Source organism: Pezoporus flaviventris, unplaced genomic scaffold (assembly GCF_033815535.1).
Source record: "Pezoporus flaviventris isolate CSIRO_AGI_PZ_B2104156 unplaced genomic scaffold, CSIRO_AGI_Pfla_v1 ptg000006l, whole genome shotgun sequence".
In the NCBI taxonomy this organism is placed as follows: domain Eukaryota; kingdom Metazoa; phylum Chordata; class Aves; order Psittaciformes; family Psittacidae; genus Pezoporus; species Pezoporus flaviventris.
In genome coordinates, this window is record NW_026892554.1 from 681,663 (window position 1) to 703,033 (window position 21,371).

Sequence of the window (21,371 nt, forward strand, 5' to 3'; positions counted from 1 at the left end):
CTTCATCCCGCACGCACGCCCCGCCCAACCCCGCCCCCTGCCCGCCCCTCCGGCAGAGCTCGGGCTGGTTCGGCTCGGCTCGGCCCGGCCCGCTTCGGGGCGGTTCGGTTGGGTTCGGCTCGGTGCGGCTGGGGTCGGCCATGAGCTGGGCCGTGCTGCTGCTGCTGCCGCTGCCTGTGGCCGCGCTCCTGGCGCCCGCCGCCGCATGGGCGCCCTCCGCCGAAGGTAGAAGGGCACCGGGAGGGGAAGGGAAGGGAAGGGAAGGGAAGGGGTGGCCCGGCTCGGCTCGGTCTGGTCTGGCCTTGGCCCGGGCGCTCTCCGAGGCGGGGAAGCCGCTGACGCCTCCCCGCTCTCTCCCGCAGAGGAGCTGCAGTTCAAGGCCTGGATGCTGCAGGTAAAGCCCCGGGGGTGCCGGGGCCGGGGCTCGGAGCGCGGGGCAGCCCTGGTGATGTCGGGGCGCGGCTGACGCGCTCTGCCCGCAGCACAACCGGCGGTACCACCCCGGCGAGTACCCGCGCCGGCTGCGCACCTTCCTGGGCAACAAGCGGCAGATGGACGAGCACAACGCCGGCAACCACAGCTACCAGAGTAGGAGCCGCTCCCCCAGCCCCGGCCCGCGCTCGCCTTCAGCCCCGGGCCTCCCCGAGCCGAACCCTCCCGTGTCCTCCTCTTGCAGTGGGCCTGAACCAGTTCTCGGATCTGACCTTCGCGGAGTTCAAAAAGCTCTACCTGTGGAGGGAGCCGCAGGTAAGCGAGCAGTGTGCTGCGGGGGCAGGCAGACCCGGCCTGCGGGGGCTCTGCGCAGACCCGCACCCATTGCCGCCCCGCCCGACGTCCGCTTTGCAAAGTCGGTGCCGGTGAGAGCGAGGTGAGCCCCGTCCCTTCCCCCGCTGCTCTCAGCTGTGGACTGTCACTTCTGCTTTCAGTTTTCGGGGCTGAGCTGTGTTTCTACGGGCCTGATCCCGGCTGTTTGGGGAGTTCCTGCTCCCGGAGCAGCTCTGGCACCGCTGCTGGGTGCAGCCCGGCGCTGCTCCTGCAGGGCTGGCCCGGGTTTCCCCGGCTGCAGCGGCTGGTGTGCGGTGGGCCGGGGCTGTGGATGCAGCGCGGCAGTCGCTGCTCGCTGCAGCAGTCAGGGCAGCCTTCCTGCCTCGCTTGCAGAACTGCTCAGCCACGAAGGGCAGCTTCCTGCGCAGCTCCGGGCCGGCTCCTGACTCCATCGACTGGAGGAAGAAGGGAAATTTTGTGACACCCGTGAAGAACCAGGTGGGGAGCGTGTGCCATGGGCGATGCACTAAGCGTGGACCGGGAGAGGGGCTAACAGCTGTGGCAGGGCACGGTGCAGGGATGGGGGGTGTGTCTGCAGGGCAGCGGGCTCCCCGGAGGCCCTCTGTGGCTGGGGTAAGGCTGAGCAGAAGGCAAAGCCCTGGTGTGTCCTTCCCCCGCAGTGTTTTGGGGAGGCTGGTGACCCTGGGACATCTTATGGAGCATTCCCTTTCTGGTTTCCAACACAGGGCCCCTGTGGGAGCTGCTGGACGTTTTCTACCACGGGCTGTTTGGAGTCTGCTATTGCTATTGCAACAGGAAAGCTCCTCTCTCTGGTAAGAGGTTTTCCTTTCCTGTGCCCTGACAGAAAGTCCTGCCTCTGGTTATCTGCCAGGACGGGCTGGGACAGCCTTGTTCTGAGCTGGACACCCAGCCCTGCAGACCCATTACAGTGCTCCTCACGCTGAGCTAAACTGGCTGGGTGCTTTCTGTGCCCAAGGATGTGCCTGTTGCCATCCCCTCTTGGTGTCCGTGTGTCCTACTGCCCCGGGCTTGGGCAGAGCCCTTTTTGAAGCAGGACAACATTGCAGGCAGGCAGGAGCTCCCAGCTGTAAGCAGTGCTTTGTGAGACTGTTTATTTTTAAATTCCCAGAGGATTTATATTCTTGAAGAACTGGAAGGGCAGTAGTCACTGCTGTGACTTACTGAACAGCCAAGGGTTGGCTCTAAGTGTTAAAAACAAACTTGACCTTTGGAAGAGATCTCAGCCTCCCCTCCCCTGGGTGGGACAGTGGCCTAGTGACCCAGCAGGCCTGAGGGGGAATGCCTCCTGCAGCAGGAGCATCCCAAGCTGCTGGCTCCGTGCTTTCCTTGTCCCCTCCTCGGAATGTGGAGTGATTCTGTTGGTAAAACCCCTGCTCTTTGATTGCCTGCATTTTATCTCACGTATTCTGGCTGCAGGGGTTGGATATGTACTGACCCCAAACCTTTCCCATAGGCAGAACAGCAGCTAGTTGACTGTGCCCAGGCTTTCAACAACCACGGCTGCAGCGGGTAAGTAATATGAAGTAATAAAGCACAGAAATGAGAGTGTGTCATTTTCCACGATTGACAGCCTTCAAGGCCTAGTGTCTAAGTCTTGGAATGAGGTCTTTGTTTCCCTTTGGCCGAGATGTGTCTGTGTTTGCTTTGCTCATTTTAATTTCACCCTCCCTAGAGGCTGGAAAGTGTCACTAAAGCTCCAGCATTTCCCAGCCTCTGTTGTTCCTTGTTTGTTAGTTTTTCTTTGGATACTTGTTTGGTTGCAGTGGTTTCTGATTCCAGTCATGGGTGCTCTGTAGCCAGGCTTCAGTGTGCTCGGGGAGAGCGAGGGGGAGGTTGGTGTGCTGCTCCTTGTGGGTCACACACATCTCATGGTGCTTTAAAGAACTCACAGAAACCTCTGCTTCCCCTCTGATGAACTCCTCCTGGATTGCTAGAGAAGGCAGAAAATACAGCTGTTTTCTGTACGATGAGTGCTCCCTGAGGAATGCTCAGAGCTGAGCACAGCTACTCCATGCTTTTTAGTTTTCTTATGACTCCTCCTTAGTCCTTTCTCTGTTAGCACATCCTGAGCACACTACTTTTCTTCCCCCTGTGGAAGAAAAGACCCCCTTTGGGATGCACTCCCAAAGGTGGCTGGGGTAGGGAGCCTCTCCCCCTGGTCTGTGGGACTGTGGGAGGATATGGATGGCTCTGCTTGTTGTTACCATCTGAGTTAACCTGTGTTCTGACTGTGCTGTCTTGTAGGGGCCTGCCAAGCCAAGCCTTCGAGTACATTCTGTACAACAAGGGGCTCATGGGGGAGGACACATACCCGTATCGGGCTGAGGTATTCCTAGTGCAGCTCAGACGCATTCCTGCTGCGGCAGAGCTGGCCCTAACTCCTGTTCCTTTCTGTCTGCACAGAATGGCACCTGCAAGTTCCAGCCAGAGAAGGCCATTGCATTTGTGAAGGATGTCATCAATATCACACAGGTAAGGCCCTGAGGGCTGGTTTCCAAACCTGCAGGGCTGTGCCAAGCGTGACCTGGAAGGTGCTTGGGTGCCATGGGACATGCTGGGCCCTGCAGTGTGAACTGCATGCTGTGTGCTCCTGGGAGAGGAGTGTGCTGCTGGTGTGCACACTGCTACCCCCCAGCTCCCCTTTCTGAGGGTGGCACTGACCAAGTGGTGGAGCCAAAATACAGGCAATGGGGCTCTGTCCAGTTTCCACAGCAGTGTGCCTGCAGGGTCTATGGAAGTCTTGGTTCTTGTCTCTCAATGCAAGCAGAAGGACAGGGTTAGCCTTCCCTGCTGGGCTCTGACCCCTGGTCTGGCGGTCCTGGCTGGTCCCAGTGTGACTGGGAGATCAGTAACTCTGGGATCCTCTTCTCTCAGTATGACGAGGATGGAATGGTGGAAGCTGTGGGGAAGCACAACCCGGTGAGCTTTGCCTTTGAGGTGACGAGTAACTTCATGCACTACAGGAAAGGAGTCTACTCCAAGTGAGTGTTTATGCACCTGGGAGGTGAGGGGAAGGTGTAGGCCTGGAATCTCTTCACATCCCCGTTTCTCCTGCTTTGCAGCATCAGCTGCAGGGACACTGAGCTGTTTAAAAGAAAACAGAAAGCAGAAGTAAATTGAGCCCTGATACACTGCTTTTCCGGGGGATGAGGGAGTGGTGCCTGCAGCCAGGTTACTGCTAGGAACCAGTCCAGCCTGAAGGCCGGGCTGTGTTTGCACTGAAGGTCAGGAAGGCAAAGAGCTGGGACCTGCCACAGGGCTTGATCAGCCTGGGCCAGGGCAGTGTCTGTGTAACCGAGCTGTGGCTGGTGCAGGCTCAGCCCAGGCACTGCAGCAGATCTCTGGTAAAAAGAGCAGAGGTACAAGTGCGTCTGAGACACGAGGTGACTGTTCCTGTCCCGTTCCCTGCAGCCCACGGTGTGAGCACACCCCGGACAAGGTGAACCACGCCGTCCTCGCTGTGGGGTATGGAGAAGAAAACGGGACCCCTTACTGGATTGTGAAGAACTCCTGGGGCCCGCTGTGGGGCATGGAGGGGTAAGGAGCTCCCACCGCAGCCTGTACCTGGTGAAAGGACCAGAGTGTGAGATTTCACCTGCCTGCATCAGCCCGGGGTTGCCCCTTAGGCTCTCGAGCTGAAATTTCGCAGCTTATTCTCTGGGAGGACCAAGGGAATCATCCCAGCCTCAGGAGCAAAGGGGATAGAGCTCTACAGTCAGTCCTGGGAGGGGGGGGGGGGCTGGTTGGAGCAGACCCTCAGATTGATGTACCCACTGTTGTCCCCAGAGGTTCGGCTGTACCAGAGTTGTAGTGCCACTGGTTTGCCTGGTGACAGCCAAACACCATGTCCCTTCCGTGCTTTACAAACAGGTTGTGCTGGGAGCGAGTTTCTGCTCGGCTCCACAGGTATTTCCAGCTGCAAGTGAAATGTTTTAGTCAGGTGCTAACTCTGCTGGCTTGTGCTACAAGGGACACAGGGGATAGCAACACTTGGTTAACTACCAATAGGAACAGCTCTGTCACAGGTATTTCAATCTTCCTTGTTCTGGCATGAGAAATGAGCTTGGACATTGAGAGCAGTTGCATTACACCGCCTGTTTACTGACTGCCAGAGGAGGGAACACTCACAAACGGTTCCTTCTCTTTTTAGGTACTTCCTCATTGAACGTGGCAAGAATATGTGTGGCCTCGCTGCTTGTGCATCTTACCCAGTCCCTCAGGTGTAAGAGGAGAGCACAGGCTGGAGAAGAGGGCACAGGAAAAGGAATGAGTGCTTGGCTCTGACTTTGAGCACTGCAATCAGGACCCTGAGAGCACAATGAAGCACCCGTTGTTACCACGGGCACCCTCCTCGGCTTGCACACAGCTCCCAGCAGCGGGAGCCTCCCCTCGCCAGCCAAACTCAAGCTGCTCCTGAGTTCCACACCAGCCTCTCCCCCTGGCTGCACTGTGCTGGTGGCACCGGGGGCTCTGCGACAGCGGGAATGCTTCCTCGTTACCTTGTGTACCATTAACTAGAGCCCAGCAGCGCTCCCCCTTCCTGCAGGTGCCGCTTCCCCAGCACCAGGTGTAACCCGTGGACAGCTTTTAATTTGAAGGTGATTTCTCCTTCCTGCAGAGGGAGCAGAGCTGTGATTTGTACATTTTATCTGTTCAGTAAATCTTTCTAGTATTTTTTTAATTAAAAGCCGGGTATTTTAATGCTAACACGCGCATGATTTTCTTCTCAATCAGGGGAAAAAGCAAGCAGCTTATCGCTACTGGTTTATAAGCGCCGGGGAAGGAGCCCCCGTCAGCAGCGCACTGCTGTTGTTACCTCACGCTAACCCTGCCCTCCGCCGGTGCGGGGCGCGCTCTCCGCGGGTGCGGGGGGCAGGGACCGGCGCGGCGCCTCCCGACGCGGCTCCTGCGAGCGCTGGGGGTGCGGGAGCGCTCAACCCTGCGGGCCGCAAGCGGCGTTTGCAAACGGCTTTAACGCGCCCGGCTCCGCGCCCGCCGCCGCCGCCGCGCAACGAGGGCGGAAGCGCTCCTTTGCCGTGGAAACGGAAGCGCTGTGCGTCACTTCCGCTCCGGCGCGCCTACCCAATGGCGGCGTGCAGGCCGCGTTTTGGCGCGGAGTGCGAACGCTGACGGGGCTGCCCCGCGGCGCACAGGGCGCCCCCCAGCGGCAGGGCGGCCCCGCGCCCGCCATGGCGGCCCCGCCGCACAACAACCTCCGGGAGCAGCTGCGGCGCCACTCGGCCCGCGGCGCCCTCAGCGCGGCCCCGCCGCGGCCCCGGCCCGCGTGAGTACCGCGGGGGGACGGCGGGGCCGCCGTGGCGGGGCCGGGCCGCGCTCACCGCGCTGCTCTCTCCGCAGGGGCTTCACCTTCAGGAAGATCTCCCCGGCGGGCGGCCCGGCCCGGGCCCCGCGGGCGCTCCCCGCCGCGCTGCGGGACAAGGACGTGAACACCTCGCTGCCCGCGCTCGCGCCGGCCGGCAGGACCGCCCCCATCCCGGGTGTCCTCCCGGCGGCCCACGGCAGGGAGCGGGAGCCGGCCCGGGGCGTGCCCGCGGGCGGCCCCGTCATCACCATCGAGGACGAGTGGGACGACATCGACGACTTCGATTTGTCCGCGGTCGAGAAGAGGCACTGCCGGGGGCCGCCGCTGGCCCCCGGGGGGCAGCGGGGGGCAGGCGAGGCCCCCCCGGGGAGAGCCCCCTGCCCGGCGGAGGACGCGGGGCCTCGGGCGTCCCCGGGGGCTGAGCCGGAGCCCTCGTCCCCGCAGTCGCTCATCTGCGTGGAGGACGCGGGGCCCTGCGGCAGCGAGGGCCTGTGGGAGGATGCGGCTGTGGAGGCCGCTCTGGAGGCGGGCGGGCAGGAGGCTCCCCCAGGTAACGCCTCCTTTTCATGCACCCCCAGGGGATAACGCGTTCGTGTCTGCGGGCAGGGGCTTGGGCCCTCAGCGGGGAGCTGCCCGCTCGTGGCCCGCAGCGGCCCTTGGGTGAGCGCAGGCTGTGCGGGCAGGGCTGCGGGCTGCAGTGGCCAGCTTTAAGACCTCCCATATGGCGTTCCAGAAGCGAGCAGTGATCATCTCCAGATCAGAGGCTCGCTACAGAGAGAAAAGCACTTTTAAAATTCATACAAGCAAGATAAAATCGCCTTATACTTGGCTGTTATTCTTTCACTGTTCAGCTGTGTTTTTGTTCATGCCAGAACGAGTGTACTGGGTTACACAGCAATATTACTGCACTTTCAGCTCCTGCTGGTACAAGTGAAGGCAGCCAGAAGCCAAGCCGTGATGAGACCAGCTCCCCCGAGCTGGATGAGGCCGAGCTCACGGCGCTCACGGGTGCTGAGCTCGGGGAGGACGATGACCTGGACGTGATTCCCCCCTCCCCTGAGGAAGAACTGCTGAGCTTCTCCCCTCCTGTGAGGAGCTTCAGGTGAAACACAGCTCATGGGTAAAGGTGTCTGTGGGGTGGTTTTAAAAGCACCGAAAAGGGTATGAAAGTAGTGCTTGTGGAAGAGTCACCGGCTGAGCTGCTTGAGTCTGTTCCCACAGTGTCTGTGAATGGCTTATGAAATACTTCTCTTTACAGCTGATGTTTAAGGTGGTTTTGTTTCAGGAAAAGCAGAGTTGTTTTTCCTTTCATAGTGGGAGTGGAAAACCATTACTGAAGTGAGTGGTCACCCTGGCACACACATGGGTGACACTGCTCAGGTGCTTGGGTTTTAACTAGGGGTTAACTGGGGCTTCAGAAAGGTCTTGGTCTTTTCACTTGGTCTTCAGTGCTGTTGTTCTAAACGGTCAACTTCTCTCATGGCAATGCCTTGATAACAGATACCTGTGTTTTAGTGACTTCTCCTTTTGATCTTAGTAGCGTTTGCAAAGAGTCTCCCACTGATGGAAGATCCACAGCGGGCAGCATTGCAGCCAAGCCTGGGACTGCTGCCACAACGCAGCCTGTTGCTGGGAGGGACCCTGGAGTGAAGGGTGCAGGTATGTGAAACCTTTGGAATTCTGTGTCCTAGATTTTGGGGGTGGTTTGTAAGTGACTGTGCTCCTCTCTGTGCTGTGTCATTTCTTCTGGAAGTAAGTTTGAAAGAACTGTGGCAAGGTTGGAAAACGAATATAGACGGATAATGCAGAGGCAAAAATGTGTAGATGAGGTGGGTTCATGCACACAGAAACAGTTTCTGTATGCAAATGGACTCTAAAAAATATTTGGAATTGCTTAGACTCGTTTATTGCAATTTACTGTCTTTTGGGAGAGTGCATCACCTTATTACATATTGGAGTATTACTGTCTGCTAAAATCCCTCTATCCAGCAGATGAAGGCTTGCCTCTGGAACAGCAGCTCTACGGTGTCATGGAGGAGATCTGTAAGCTGGTAGAGACCATTCCACTCCATGAGCTCAAGTCTCTGTCGTGTGCTAAAGACCTTCTCCAGCAGCGAGACCTCAGGTAGGCTCCCGTGAGCTTGGGCTGCTGGGTGCTGAGCGGTGCCTGCCTGCAGGTGTCCCCAGCGCACCGGCCACAGGGCAGGAGGAGCTCTGAAAGGCTTAAAATCACTGAGCGAATGAAGGGGAAAACATACCCCAGCCTGCTGGAAGTGTTGTCAGTGCCCACGTTCTGCTGGAAGAGAGGAGCTGCTTCCATGTCCAGTCTGAGCAGGGGGTGTGCTGTACCCCTTCTCTGGAGGTGACCTGCACCCCTGCTTCCAGAGCAGCAGGGTGAGATGACAGAACCCGCTCAGCGCCCTCATAACCAGATACATTAATGTAATATCCTCTCTCTGAGACTCGCCGTCACTGCCTACAGTGATTGACTCCTCCTAATATCCACGTGCTTGTCACCTTTCAACCTGGTTATTGATACTGCGTCTGCTGCTTTACTTCTGCAGTATCTGATGACACAACACATAGATAAAATACAGAGATTGTGGTTTTTACTGGACTGCAGCTATGTGCTTTTTCTGAGCACTCTCAGTAGAACTAGTTTATTCTATTTCCCTTTATTACCACAGTCAAACACAGTTGTTAGAAAGTATAGAAATCCATAGTCTGGTTCAAGCATATTTTTGCTTTATTAACTTCAGGTTTGTGCCTCAAAGGATTGTGGTTTTCAGTGCTCTATCCTGCCTGGTCAGCCCCATTCCTTTGAGGATTTCTTTCCTTTTACACCTGCAGAGGAGATGTAGTAATCTTGTAATTAGTTTGCTTACCTCAGCTCTGGTGGGATTTTCTCTTCTCTGAATTTACTTGAAATGTTTTTAAAATACAGAGACACAGAATCCAAAGTAACCATCATATGGTAATATTTTGAATAGGAGAGAGACAAAACTGATTAATGTATGTTGTAGAACTTGGTAAGTCATCGCTTGTGAACTAAATATCTCCTTTTCTCTCTTCTTCCTTCCCTTGACATCTCTCCCAGGAGAAAACTGCTCGCTAGTTCTGTTGCTTTGAGCAAAAGTAGCTTCAACAGCAGCTTTCCCAGAGCCTGGCAGGCGCCTGTGGAGCGGGGCTCCCCTACATGTCCTGGTGCTGCACCATGTCCTGGCCCCAGCTGGAGCTTCAGTTCTGACAGAAACTCTCCCAGAGCCACAAACCCCCCTTCCCTGGTGCTGGGTTCTGCTCATTCAAGCAAGTTTTCTACCCCCCAAAATCAAACCTTGGATACCTCTTGTGCTTCAAAGCAAAGCGGTGAGGAGATCACCTCCCCGGGCACCACGGCGCTGTCTTCCTCCAAGGTGAATGGTGCAGGGAGAGCTTCCCTCAGCCTCCACCCTGAGGTGACCCTCAGCGGGGCGAGGAACAGTGAAATCCACCCTCTGCTGCAGAGGCCTCTTGCAAGCACAGCTCCAAAAGGACAGAGCAAGGCTCCCATTGGCATTCCTGCAGAAGACACTTCAGGTATAAATGGTGCTGACTTTGACCTGGACCCCTTTGTTATTGATGATTTTGATGAGGACTGGGAGGACGTGGTGGATGTTTCGGCACCAGAGGGGCAGTCCACACCCTTGTACCAGCCCATCAGGGAAGGGCCACCAGCCAAATCGCTGCTCTCAAAGGTAATGTCCAAGGCCAAGGGATCTGCTGCTGTACCAAATCCTGCTGCTTCCAAGTCAAGCTCCTTGATGACAACAAAGAACTGTTCAGGTAGGTTATGTGTGTTGGGGTGACTTTCTTTCCCTTTTTGGATCTGGATGCACTTGATTTACTAAGGCCAAGTAACTGCCTGTAGGTTACATCGATGCCTTTTGTTTCTGTGGACATTTCTCTTGGTTTCTTTTTGCAAAGTCATCTTCTCTGTGAGGTTTTTGCTTCCAAGTGATGCCAAACTTCCTGAATACCCATTGGCCATGCAGGTTGCAGGCTGCTGGGAAGGTGAAGCTGCTGAAACTGGAAACTAGCATGTTCCTGTGTTCTGATTAAGGAACGATCCTGCAGTTGTTCATTCAAAACTGTACAACAGCTTTAGCTGCTTATGCAAAATGTTCAGAAATGGGCACTTGCTGAAGGCAGCCTGATCCCCCTGGGGGACAGGGGTGGGTCAGTGTTACTTGTGGTTACCGCAGGGGTGGGTTGGTAAAAGGGAGGTGAAAACATTAACCCATTTTACCAGCTTCTCTGTCACTTATCCAGCTGGCACCCACCCTTGGGTAGCCATTTCTTAGAAGTCATGATTTGAGTTTAAAAGGTTTCAAGGGTGGAAGTGGTGGCAGTCATCTGTTATCAAAGGATGGTTTGTGTTGGAAGGGACCTTAAAGCTCACCCAGCTCCAGCCCCTGCCACGGGCAGGGACCCCTTCCACTGGAGCAGCTTGCTCCAAGTCCCTGTGTCCAACCTGGCCTTGAGCACTGCCAGGGATGGGGCAGCCACAGCCTCTCTGGGCACCCTGTGCCAGCGCCTCATCCCCTCCTGGTGGAGCAGTTCTATGTTACAAGAGGGACACAACCTGATACTGTGACTTACTGTAAGAACATTTTCTTGGTCTGTAGCTCCAGCAGTTGTTAACCCCGCACTGGAGCGGTTCAGGGGTCTGAAATTTTCCCATTCTGAAGAAATGATGACTATATTTCACAAGAAGTTTGGGCTGCACTGCTTCAGGACCAACCAGCTGGAGGCCATCAACGCTGCTCTTCTGGGCGAAGACTGTTTCATCTTAATGCCCACTGGTATGTATCTCCAGACATCACACAGCGTGCACACGCTTGGGAAATAGGGACCCGAAGCTCCTTTTGCAAGGCCTGTGACAAACCTTTCTCTGTGCCTTTGTGGTGATACATTGTGCTGCTGGACTTCTGGGGCGGCAGGATTTCGGAACACTGTGTGCTGTGGTGTTTTGAATGAGGTGATTGAATTTCTGCCTTCCAGAGTATTTCTCATGGTAGTTCTTCCTTACCCTACTGGTACCCCATTGGTAAAAGTTTATTGTTTCTGAAAGTGCTGTAAAATGGGAAATAAGAAATAGGTCTCCTCAATTCCTCCTCTTCCCCGCACTCCCTCCCTTTCCTCTGGATATCTAGCACACGTTGTGCTCTGTTTAATCCTCACAGGTGGTGGTAAAAGCTTGTGCTACCAGTTACCAGCGTGTGTCTCTGCTGGAGTCACTATTGTTATCTCTCCACTGAGGTCGCTGATAATAGACCAGGTTCAGAAACTGAAGACTTTAGATGTAAGTTCAAACAGTTTTATTTAGTTAAAGAGCACGTAAGTGCATTGGAAATCTGAATTTTTACATCAAATCTTATTATTTCAAATATGAACTGCAAAAATTGGTTAGATGGGAACTGTAAAAGGCACACAAGGTTGTCTGGCAAGATCTAAATTAGATGAACTAGAATATCTTGGCAGTCTAACTGCTAAATTTACTGATGCTCATGTGTATTTGTTATTGAAGCTTAGTTTTGAAGTGTAGATGCCCAATTTTTTAGGTTCTTGAGTGTTGTATTTAGTTATATTTTGTCTTGGTGAAGTGTCTTTTTCATCCTTAGGGTATTACTGAGGTTGAGAGACCAGGGAACCAAAGGTAGATCATACGCTTTAGGACAAAACTGCAGAGGTTTATAACTAGATGTAGGAATGGTTTTGGAAGTTCTTTTGCACCTATTCAAACTTGATATCATTTTTCAATCTAGATTGCTGCAACATACCTGACTGGTGACAGAACAGATGCTGATGCCTCACAAATATACATGCAATTGTCAAAAAAAGATCCTGTGATAAAGCTCCTGTATGTCACCCCTGAGAAGGTTTGTATTCGGTGAGAGCTGTAGGATCATGGAGGCAGCAAGAGGAGGGGTTGCTGTGAAGCATTCAAGCGGAAGCACTGACCTTAGAGTGTGCTTCTGGGGGGAAAAACTGTTCCACATTGTTAGGTAGCTCAGTAAGAGGCTGTACAGATGTAACTCATCTCAATCAGCGATAAACCAAGAATGAGAACTGAGTATGTCCATAAAAGCTAAATTCTTAAAACAACCCTCCATGCCGTCCGTTTCGGTGCATCCTGCTGCACAGTAGTGGCTAGCAGCTGTCAAGTAGCTGTTAGAATCTAAACTACTATGAGTAGAATAGTACAAGGAAAATATATGTAACTGCCAAGGTAATGTGTGGTTGTCAAAAGGTTGCCTTGTACTCAATTATATGCTGTGTTTAAAACCATGTTATCCCACAAGAGCTTTGTATGAGGGGACTGTTCAGTGTGCTGATTGCATTTCTTTGCTCAGTATTGTCTTTCCCTATGTTTCGTGACATAAGCCATTTAAATTTGCTTGGATTGTAGGACCTCTGGGTAGATGGTCCCAGAACCTTGCATAATCTCACACCAGCTGCATCACTGCTAATTAAAATGAAGCTCATTCTATCTTCCTTATGCCTTCAGGCTTCACCTCTGGAGTCAGGATTAACTTTGGTGCACAGAGCAGTTGTTTCTGGGTTCGTAGTCAGGTGGGGGGACACTTTGCTCCCTGTGTTTGCTCTCTAATACCACTGGTGGATGTGGACCTAGGTCTGTGCAAGCAACCGGCTGATGTCAGCCCTGGAGAACCTCTACAACAGGAAGCTCCTAGCACGGTTTGTCATCGACGAGGCCCACTGTGTCAGCCAGGTAAGAACCTTGGCTTGGTTTGTAAGGGGGCAAAAGGCTCACCTGCAGCATCCAACTGGGTTACACTTGAATTCTGTTTTTAAGTGGGGTCACGACTTTCGACCAGACTACAAGAGACTGAACATGCTCCGCAAGAAGTTTCACGCTGTTCCCATGATGGCCCTCACTGCCACTGCCAACCCCAGAGTGCAGAAGGATATCCAGAATCAGCTCGAGATGCTAAAGCCACAAGTGTAAGTTGCTCAGCAGCTTTCTGAAGCTATTCGTGCCAGAGAAATGTTGAGTAGAAAACCTAGTAGAGCAAGAAAAGCATCGCAGGCCCATCCGAAAGACTGAAGCCGTTGTACCGAGGAGTGTGTGCATGGAATTGAATGTGAGTTATACCCAAAGTGTTAAAGTGGGAAGGAAGCAACTTGCCAAACTCTTCCTTGCATGACTAAGGAAGTTGTTTAATAAAAAGTAACCTCATGAAATTTTCTGTGTCACTGACAAAATGTGCAGGCTGTATTTTAGGGTGGTTTTCGTGGAAAACTGCAAGCACTGAAGTGGTTTTTAATTAGCATTGGCAGTGACAGAGATAATGAGGTTCCACTGGGCCTGGAGGCATTGTGATGTTTTCATGGTACACAATGGGAAAATAAAGCACTCTGGTTTGTGGAGTTTATTGTGGAGTTTAGTGTAGAAGAGGGAGGTGATGCTGCGTTTTGCAGATCTGGTCAGTCAAATGTGGATGCTAGTGTTATTCACTTGATGATCGTAAGCTCGTTTCCAACCCTAACTGTTCTATGATTCAAGAGGGAAATGAAGGCGAGACGTGTGTGCTTGGTTTATGGATGTTTCCTCCTCTCCACAGTGCCATGTAGCTGTGGTTTTTCACAGCCATGAGAAAAGAACAGGAATTTTAGCCCCAAACTGTGGGCAATGCCAATCTCTGTGGGCATAGTGGAACCAGAATTTCTTTGCAGATGGTGCAGAACAAGTAGCAGTAAGTTGGATTTGGGATGTTCCAGTCAGTACCTCGCTTGTTGAAAGGATTGCTGCACCCATAGGGCTGATGAGCACCCATGAACTATTGTGTTTTAGGTTTACAATGAGCTTCAACAGGCATAACTTGAAATATGATGTATTGCCCAAGAAGCCAAAGAAGGTGGCAATGGATTGCTTGGAATGGATTAAGAAATATCATCCGCGTGAGTACTGAGCAGCACAGTGTGCTTGCAGGGAACTGATGAACTGCTTTTCAAGGCAGAAAAAGCTTTCCTGATGCTGTAAAACCCCCAAACGTGTGCCTTTCTGTAAACAATTTGTATATATACAAGGAAACCAAGTTGGAGGCAGAATGACATTAGTGCTAATGGGATTTGGATTTATGAGCATCCTAAAGACAAGAGTTCAAGTTAAGATGGAAAAGTGAATTCTAGTAATGACTTGAGTAATATTTCTGGAGGTTGCCAGACCTTTTAGCACCTTGACTTCAGCACAGAAAGGTCATCTCATGTCACACTGTTTAACTGCTTAATTCTGCTGGTCTGCTTATCTGTGGTTCCCCTTGAAGATACCTTTAGAGATTCCAATCTTTCCAGGAAGTCCTGAAAACAGTCCTTCTGGAGTCCTGCAGCTCCTGCTGCTGGATCGACTTCACCCAGCTCCCTTCACAGCTTCTCTAGTGCTGTAACTTAGCGCATCGTTGCCTAAACTGCTCTAGCTCTTGATTGATGTGTTTTAAATCCTCAAATTGCTCAGTACCAAGCAGAAAAACTTCTCTTGATTCAAAAAACCAGGAAATTGGGTGAGGAGAAACTAACACAGGCACCTGATATTGATAGAATTACTTTATTAAGCAGTTCTTGCATTACGCTTACCAACCTCTCCCTACTGGAACAGAAGTGTTTGCTTGCCAGGTATGACTGTTAAGCAAGTGAAAGGGAGTGAAGCCGTGCTGTAGCACTCATCGTTTTACATGTTTGCAGATGACTCTGGGATAATTTATTGCCTTTCCCGACACGAGTGTGACACCACAGCGGCCACTCTGCAGAAGGAGGGTCTGGCTGCACTGGCCTATCACGCTGGCCTCACCGACTCCAACAGAGATCTCGTGCAGAAAAAGTGGATTAACCAAGAGGGATGCCAGGTAAAAAAGCAATAGAATTCAGAGCAATTCTGTGCCTCTTGGCCTAGGAAATGAAAGGGAAGCTGGGTAACGTCAGTGCCAGATGGGATGCAGTATGAAAAAGCTGATCCGAGTGGATCTGCCAGGACACATCAGCTGTCTTTGTGCTGGTAGTTCTACAAGTCAAAGGCTGCAGCACTGCACCGAGGTGTGATCCTCCAGGAGGGAGGAACTGAGCAGCACAAGGCTCCTGAAACATCTCTAGGCATGCTGCTGAATCATATATTGAGACTCAAATGTGGAGTTTTCCCTTTGTCTGGAATAGCTCTCTGAAAGGAGAAATGGTTTTGCTGTTTTGTATTCATCTTAGAGTGTTAGAACTTGCATTCTGGGTTCTGCACCATTTTGTCTGGTTTTGGTGTGGAGTGCTGCATGAACAACCTCATAACTGTGTAACAAAATACGTCCTTCCTAGGTTATATGTGCAACAATTGCCTTTGGGATGGGAATCGACAAGCCTGACGTGCGCTACGTTATCCACGCCTCTCTTCCTAAATCCATAGAAGGTTACTACCAGGAGTCCGGCAGAGCCGGGCGGGACGGGGAGATGTCCCACTGTGTCCTCTTCTACAGCTACAGCGACGTCACCAGGCTGCGCAGGCTAATCCTGAGTGAGTTCTGCCTCTAACCTAATGGACACGATGCTGAAGAAGCCAGTCACTGGTTCCTTTTAGACCCGGTTATTTCCTCATTTACAAGTGCCATGTGTAGCATTGCACAGAGGGGAGGGCTCTGCATCTTTACCTGACTGGTGTCCTGTAATGAAAAACTTGTCACTTGTACTTAATTTTAGTCAAGACTGTTTTGTTTCATACATATCCATCTCTTGATTCTTGCCATTCTGGTCTTATTTCCCGTCTTCATTCTTTACACCTTAGAGGTGAAATCTGCTCTAGGTTAGTTCTGGTCCAACTTATCTTTTTTAAGCAAAAAAGAATATTGTATTTTGTCTGTCTCATAATATATAAAAATGAAGGGGTGCAGATAGAACAAATATAACTGAATTTGTTGCATTTCAGTGGAGAAAGATGGGAACAGCCACACGAGGCAGACCCACTTCAACAACCTGTACAGCATGGTTCACTACTGTGAGAACGTGGTGGACTGCCGGAGAATCCAGCTGTTGGCCTACTTTGGGGAAACTGATTTTAATCCCACCTTCTGTAAAGATCACCCAGAAGTGATCTGTGATAACTGCAGTAGGAAGAAGGTAAAAATCATAGCTCTTATTTATAGTGGTGTTAAACTGGTTTTGCATTCAGCTGTGTTAAAAACTGGTTACATGACATTTGGGAAGGCAAATGGAGAAAATCCGGGAAGATGCCTTCTATTTTTGTGATGTTCCAAGTTATTTCCAGAGTCTAAGCTAGAATAGAATTACAGAGTGGATGATCTACTACACAGATAGTAGACTATCCATGGGCTTACGATGTTATTTCTGTCAGAGCAGTACTAGTGAGGTGCAAGGATGTTCCTTGTGTTGATTTTTTTGGCTGCAGTGCTTACAGGAGGCAGAGCTAATGCTATAATGGCTATGGGGAGATCCCTCAACTGCCTGCTCTGATGTTTTCAGGGCAGCTTTGTACTGCCAGGGTAGCAGGAGTGCCAGTGCACTGCTCGAGGTGGCCCAAAGAGTAGGGTTTATGTGCCAAGCACTGAAGCATACTTGTTAGTGGCACGAGCAGGAGTAGAAATGAAGAGAGCTGTGGGAGCAGACAGGGAAGGAACACTGCTCTATAAACCAGATCAGTTGATGAAATGACTTCAGTCCTGTGTTTGAAGCATCACCTTATGTGGCCGTGATTCTAACAAGGTTGACTAGAATAATGTATTTTCAGTCCAGCCTTCTCATTTTAATCTGTATTGGAAGTGTAAGGTCTGGTGCATGGCAATAGAATAATTACAGGAATGCTGTCAAATGGATTACCTAGATTACCAGTGTTCAGCTGCAGCCTTGCAGCTCTCTCTATAGAATTAACACCTCAGAGGTTATTTACAATCTGGTGGTGTGTATTCCTGCATCTTCCAGACTGCGATCAAACCCAGAATCCCTGTGACTATCTGGTATCACTGTAGCTGTAGAAAATGACTGTTTCTCTGCTTGGAACAAAATGAATTCATGACTAGAAAAAGCTGAGTAACAGAAGCCCAGGTTGTCAGGAATGACTGTGTTAGGTCAGAACCACCTAAGGTGGTTCCTAATCAAGTCTATTTTAATAGGATTACAAATCAAGGAACGTAACAGATGAAGTGAAGAGCATTATAAGATTCGTACGAGAGCATTGTGGACAAAAGGGACGAGCAAATGGGAAGAGAAACACGGGTTCAGGGAGATACACCTTGAACATGATGGTAGATATTTTCCTAGGTAAGTGCTGCTCTTCCAGAAACAGCTCCTAAAGAGACTTGGTGCAAGATCCCTGCCGAGGCATCGGGAGGCCGTGCAATGCCAGCAGTGGGTTAAAGGAGGATCTGTTTTGCAGAATTATTCTTTCCAGGAATCTCTTGCTGGTAAATGATCCAAAATAACAGACTAAAGCTTTAACCCATTTCAGTTGCTATAGCGATCATGTTAGTTTTCTGGTGGTGCTCAGAGTTTCTGGTGCTTAAATGCGGTTTTCTCTGGGCACAGACTATGGAGTACCCTTGGGAATCTTCCACAGGTGCATCTGTAAACACGTACATCCACACGTAGGCTTCCCAGTTGCAGGCTGATCCTGGGGTCTTTGTCACACAGGTACAGCAAGTGCGAAGATTCAGTCTGGAATATTTGGAAAGGGAGCTGCCTATTCAAGGCATAATGTGGAAAGGCTGTTTAGGAAACTGGTCCTGGACAAGGTCCTGGATGAAGACCTGTATATCACAGCTAATGACCAAGCCGTGGCCTATGTAGTTCTGGGAGAGAAAGCTCAGGTTGTGCTAGATGGATCACTACAGGTGAGTAACAGGATTTAGTTTCTTTAATGCATTGTTTGAAGGAATGTGCCACAGTTTTTATGCAGCACACAGCTGCATAGGGATAGTTCAGACATGGTTTGCCTGCCAGCTGAAGTACAGAACTGATCTTCAGCAGATGCAGGGCACAGAATCCAGCAAGCACGGTTTCTAGTCCAGCATTCTAACAGTAATGTGAGGCAAAAGGTGAGTTGGAGAGCATTGGAGAGGATTAAATCTTTCTCTTGTCCCCCACATCCATCTTGATTCCAGTTGACAAGAAACAAGAGCTTTGACCACACAGAAAAGCTACCTAAGAAGAGAAGGAGCAGTGCTGCCCTCTGCATTTTCTGCTCTGTTTTTTCCTAGTCACTCGTGAGCAGTGATGGAAAATGCACTTGAAGAAGGTCATGGAACCAGTCCCAGACCTGCCTGAGGCAGTGTCTCCGCTGCATTAGTGCTGTGCTTGGAGGAGAGCCCTCAGCATTATGCCTAATGACCTCAGTCTAAAGCTAGCTGAGAGCTGGCTTCTCGGGGTTTCATGCCTGTGCTGTGTGTACCCTGCTAGTCCTTTGCAGAAGCAACTTGGGAGCAGTGGAATAGCTTATAGTTTAAAAAGTGGGTAAACAGCTGTGTTTGGTTCTTCAAAGAGCACTTTTGGTGTCCTTGTTACCATGTTCCCTTTGTATTCCTGTGTTATCAGTCAGTCTCCTAATGATGGCTCTGCAGTAACTCCCCGGGCAGAGGTGATCGATTGGCTTCTTTTGGCAGGTGGAGTTCCATGAAACAGAAAGTGCCAGTGCCATCAGAAAGCAAAGGGCCTCCCTGGCAAAGATGTCCCAGCGGGAAGAGATGGTCAAGAAGTGCCTCAGTGAGCTCACAGACACCTGCAAAACGCTTGGGAAGGTCTTTGATGTGCATTACTTCAACATTTTCAGTACTTCGACGCTGAAGAAAATCGCAGGTAATGTCAGCTCCTCGGTGCCTGGGGCCCCTGCTGGCAGCTGTGTGCCACATCACGTTAGTGAAAGCAGGTTCAGGGGTATGTAACGCAGCCGGATGAGCCCTGGGGAGCAGCTGGTGCAGAGCAGGTTCCTGGAGCTGCAGCAGCACTGCTGGAGAAGAACCAGGTGAACGTCCTGCAGTGCAAACCTTGCAGCACTGGGGAGAAAACTCTTGGAGCAGTTTTTGTGCTGAGCACCTAGAAATCTGCTAGAATGAAGGCTTCCTTCCCGGAGCAATTCACCTGCAGGGTGGCACTCAGAGGAGTTAATTTCCTCCAGAATACTCTACCCTGATCTCTTTAAAAACCGAGTGTGTTTGACGTGTCTAATTGGTACCTCGTTACTTTGCAGAATCCTTGTCTTCGGATGCAGAGGTTTTACTGCAGATTGATGGTGTCACAGAAGACAAGCTGGAAAAATATGGTGCAGAGATAATGAAAGTGATGGAGAAGTACTCAGAATGGACCACACCAGGTTTAGTATGCCTCGTACCTAATGTGGGCTTCCCTGCTGAGTACCCTTCTCCTCTATCAGAAGTTTCTCTCAAAAGTTACCTGGTTTTAAGTACAACCAACTAACTCTTACTAGAACTAAACTCATTCTTACAGTTTAGTAATGACACAAAGGGAGCAATTGCATACTTTCAGAACATACAAAGGTCTTTGCTATCCTCTCACTAGTTAAATTCAGCCTCTCTCTTAAAGACTAAGAATGGGACATGGGAGCCAAGCTTAGTGCTCTGCTCCTAACCTGTTAGTTACTGGGATCTAAACACCGTTACACAGGGCAGAGGAGGCTGTGAACAGCAAGGACAGGTGTTTTGGTGCAGCCAGTGCATGACTGGCCCAGGCAGTATCTTGATTTCATTTTAACTCGTGTCTGTAGAAGATGCTGCTGGCCAAAGTGTGGACACAGGCCCGGGAAGTGCTGGCACACAAGGGAGTGATGAAGAGGCAGATGAAGGAACAACCTCAAGCTATTTCTGCAATAACACAAACCAAAGAAGGAAAAGGAAAAGGCCACCAAACTTCAGAGACTCCAAGAGGAAAAGGACAAGTAACGGTGGTGGCCAGCAGTTCCAGCACAGAGGGTATGTTGCTTGTGATCATTGGTTAACTGTTGTTTGCCCAGAACAGCAGGATGATGATCCCAGAGTTGTACTGGTTTTCCCTATGGTGGTTTCGGGAGTGTGGCCTTTAAGGGTAGCATTGGAATTCTCCAGGTACCTGGTACCAACTCCTCTGCTTTGGTTCTTCTATATTTTTTTTGTTTAAAAAGCTCCTGCTGAGGAGGATATTAACACTTGTCCTTTGTTTCTCACTTGCCTGCCACAAGCTATGTAGTGGCACTGAATTTCAGTGTGCTGCCATAGCCATTCTTAGCAGGCTGACTGCATTCTGGGCTTGGAAACACAGAGAAAGCTTAAAACTGAAAGGATTTGATGGAATATTTGAACTTTAGTTCCCAGTCCCTTGTTAATTCCAGTTCTCCCTCCGATTGTACTTCACAATTGCACCTGCATTAGGAGCATAACGTTTGGATCCAGGAGTCTGGTTAGTCTTGAGCTTCTAGGGCAGATCCACCACTGAGCTACTGCAGGGTGATCATCCTTTGAGTAATCACCTTATTTTTAGCAGTCAGTGTAGTTATTAGTCTGGTAACTCAAGTAGCAGCAGCTTGTGCTGAAGGTTCACGATCAAAACATGATGACTAATCAGTGCTGAAAGGGAGCAAATGAAAAAGGAGCAGCAGTTGGACAAATTCTGCCCTCTTTCCAAATGGGGGGACATTAGAAAAGTGGGGCAGTAAGCTCTTCTCTGGGGTTATCAGTCCTGCCTTCTGAAGGGTTGCTGTGCTCATAGCCTGCCTTGCACAGCAAGGAGCTAACCAAACAGCTTTCTAATGGTGCTATGAGTACAGCAGGGGTGGAGGGAACGGGGCAGGTAAAGCAGACCTGACGCATGGCCCTGCTCTCTCCCTTCTGCAGTGGCTACAGCAAGTACAGAAGGACCAAGAGGCCGCCCAGCTCCAAGGCTCCGGCCCCATCCAGCAGCAGCACACTGGGGCAGGGCCTCAGCGCCACGCAGGGAGCTGCTGGAAAGCTGGGCTTCATGGCGCTGCCCAAGCCCAAAAGCAGACCCTTCCTCCAGCCCTCATATGCGGTACTGTAACTGCTGAGCAAAAGCAGCCCTGGATGTAATCACTGTTCGTTAAATCGTTGTTTACTTTGTGAAACCTTCCCCGACTTGCACATTTGTCAGGTGCAAACCTCATGTTAAATAAATGGTTTTAAACTCCTAACTTCATTCCACCTTGCTTTCTCCTGTACACCACGAGGGTTCTGATGGCTGCTGGAACCCC

At 51.1% G+C, this 21,371-nt stretch overlaps 2 protein-coding genes across 2 annotated transcripts; both read left to right on the top strand.

Annotated features, from left to right (window-relative positions):
* The first annotated feature begins 23 nt into the window (after positions 1-23).
* Positions 24-5,514, top strand: CTSH (cathepsin H). Its single transcript, XM_061446486.1, has 12 exons — positions 24-225; positions 363-394; positions 483-588; positions 677-747; positions 1,159-1,263; positions 1,512-1,598; positions 2,261-2,316; positions 3,052-3,133; positions 3,211-3,279; positions 3,682-3,788; positions 4,219-4,344; positions 4,958-5,514. Exons 1-12 carry the CDS (start codon positions 141-143, stop codon positions 5,031-5,033), a joined length of 1,002 nt encoding a protein of 333 aa, XP_061302470.1. The 5' UTR covers positions 24-140; the 3' UTR covers positions 5,034-5,514.
* Positions 5,515-5,920: 406 nt separating this feature from the next.
* BLM (BLM RecQ like helicase) lies at positions 5,921-21,301 on the top strand. Its single transcript, XM_061446489.1, has 21 exons — positions 5,921-6,091; positions 6,166-6,680; positions 7,046-7,232; positions 7,671-7,789; positions 8,123-8,255; positions 9,228-9,952; positions 10,795-10,971; positions 11,353-11,471; positions 11,935-12,048; positions 12,804-12,902; positions 12,987-13,135; positions 13,986-14,092; positions 14,873-15,033; positions 15,488-15,683; positions 16,092-16,282; positions 17,293-17,440; positions 17,810-18,009; positions 18,778-18,970; positions 19,362-19,484; positions 19,896-20,100; positions 20,998-21,301. The coding sequence occupies exons 1-21, from the start codon at positions 5,997-5,999 to the stop codon at positions 21,179-21,181; spliced, it is 4,140 nt and encodes a 1,379-aa protein (XP_061302473.1). The 5' UTR covers positions 5,921-5,996; the 3' UTR covers positions 21,182-21,301.
* The last annotated feature ends 70 nt before the right edge of the window (positions 21,302-21,371 follow it).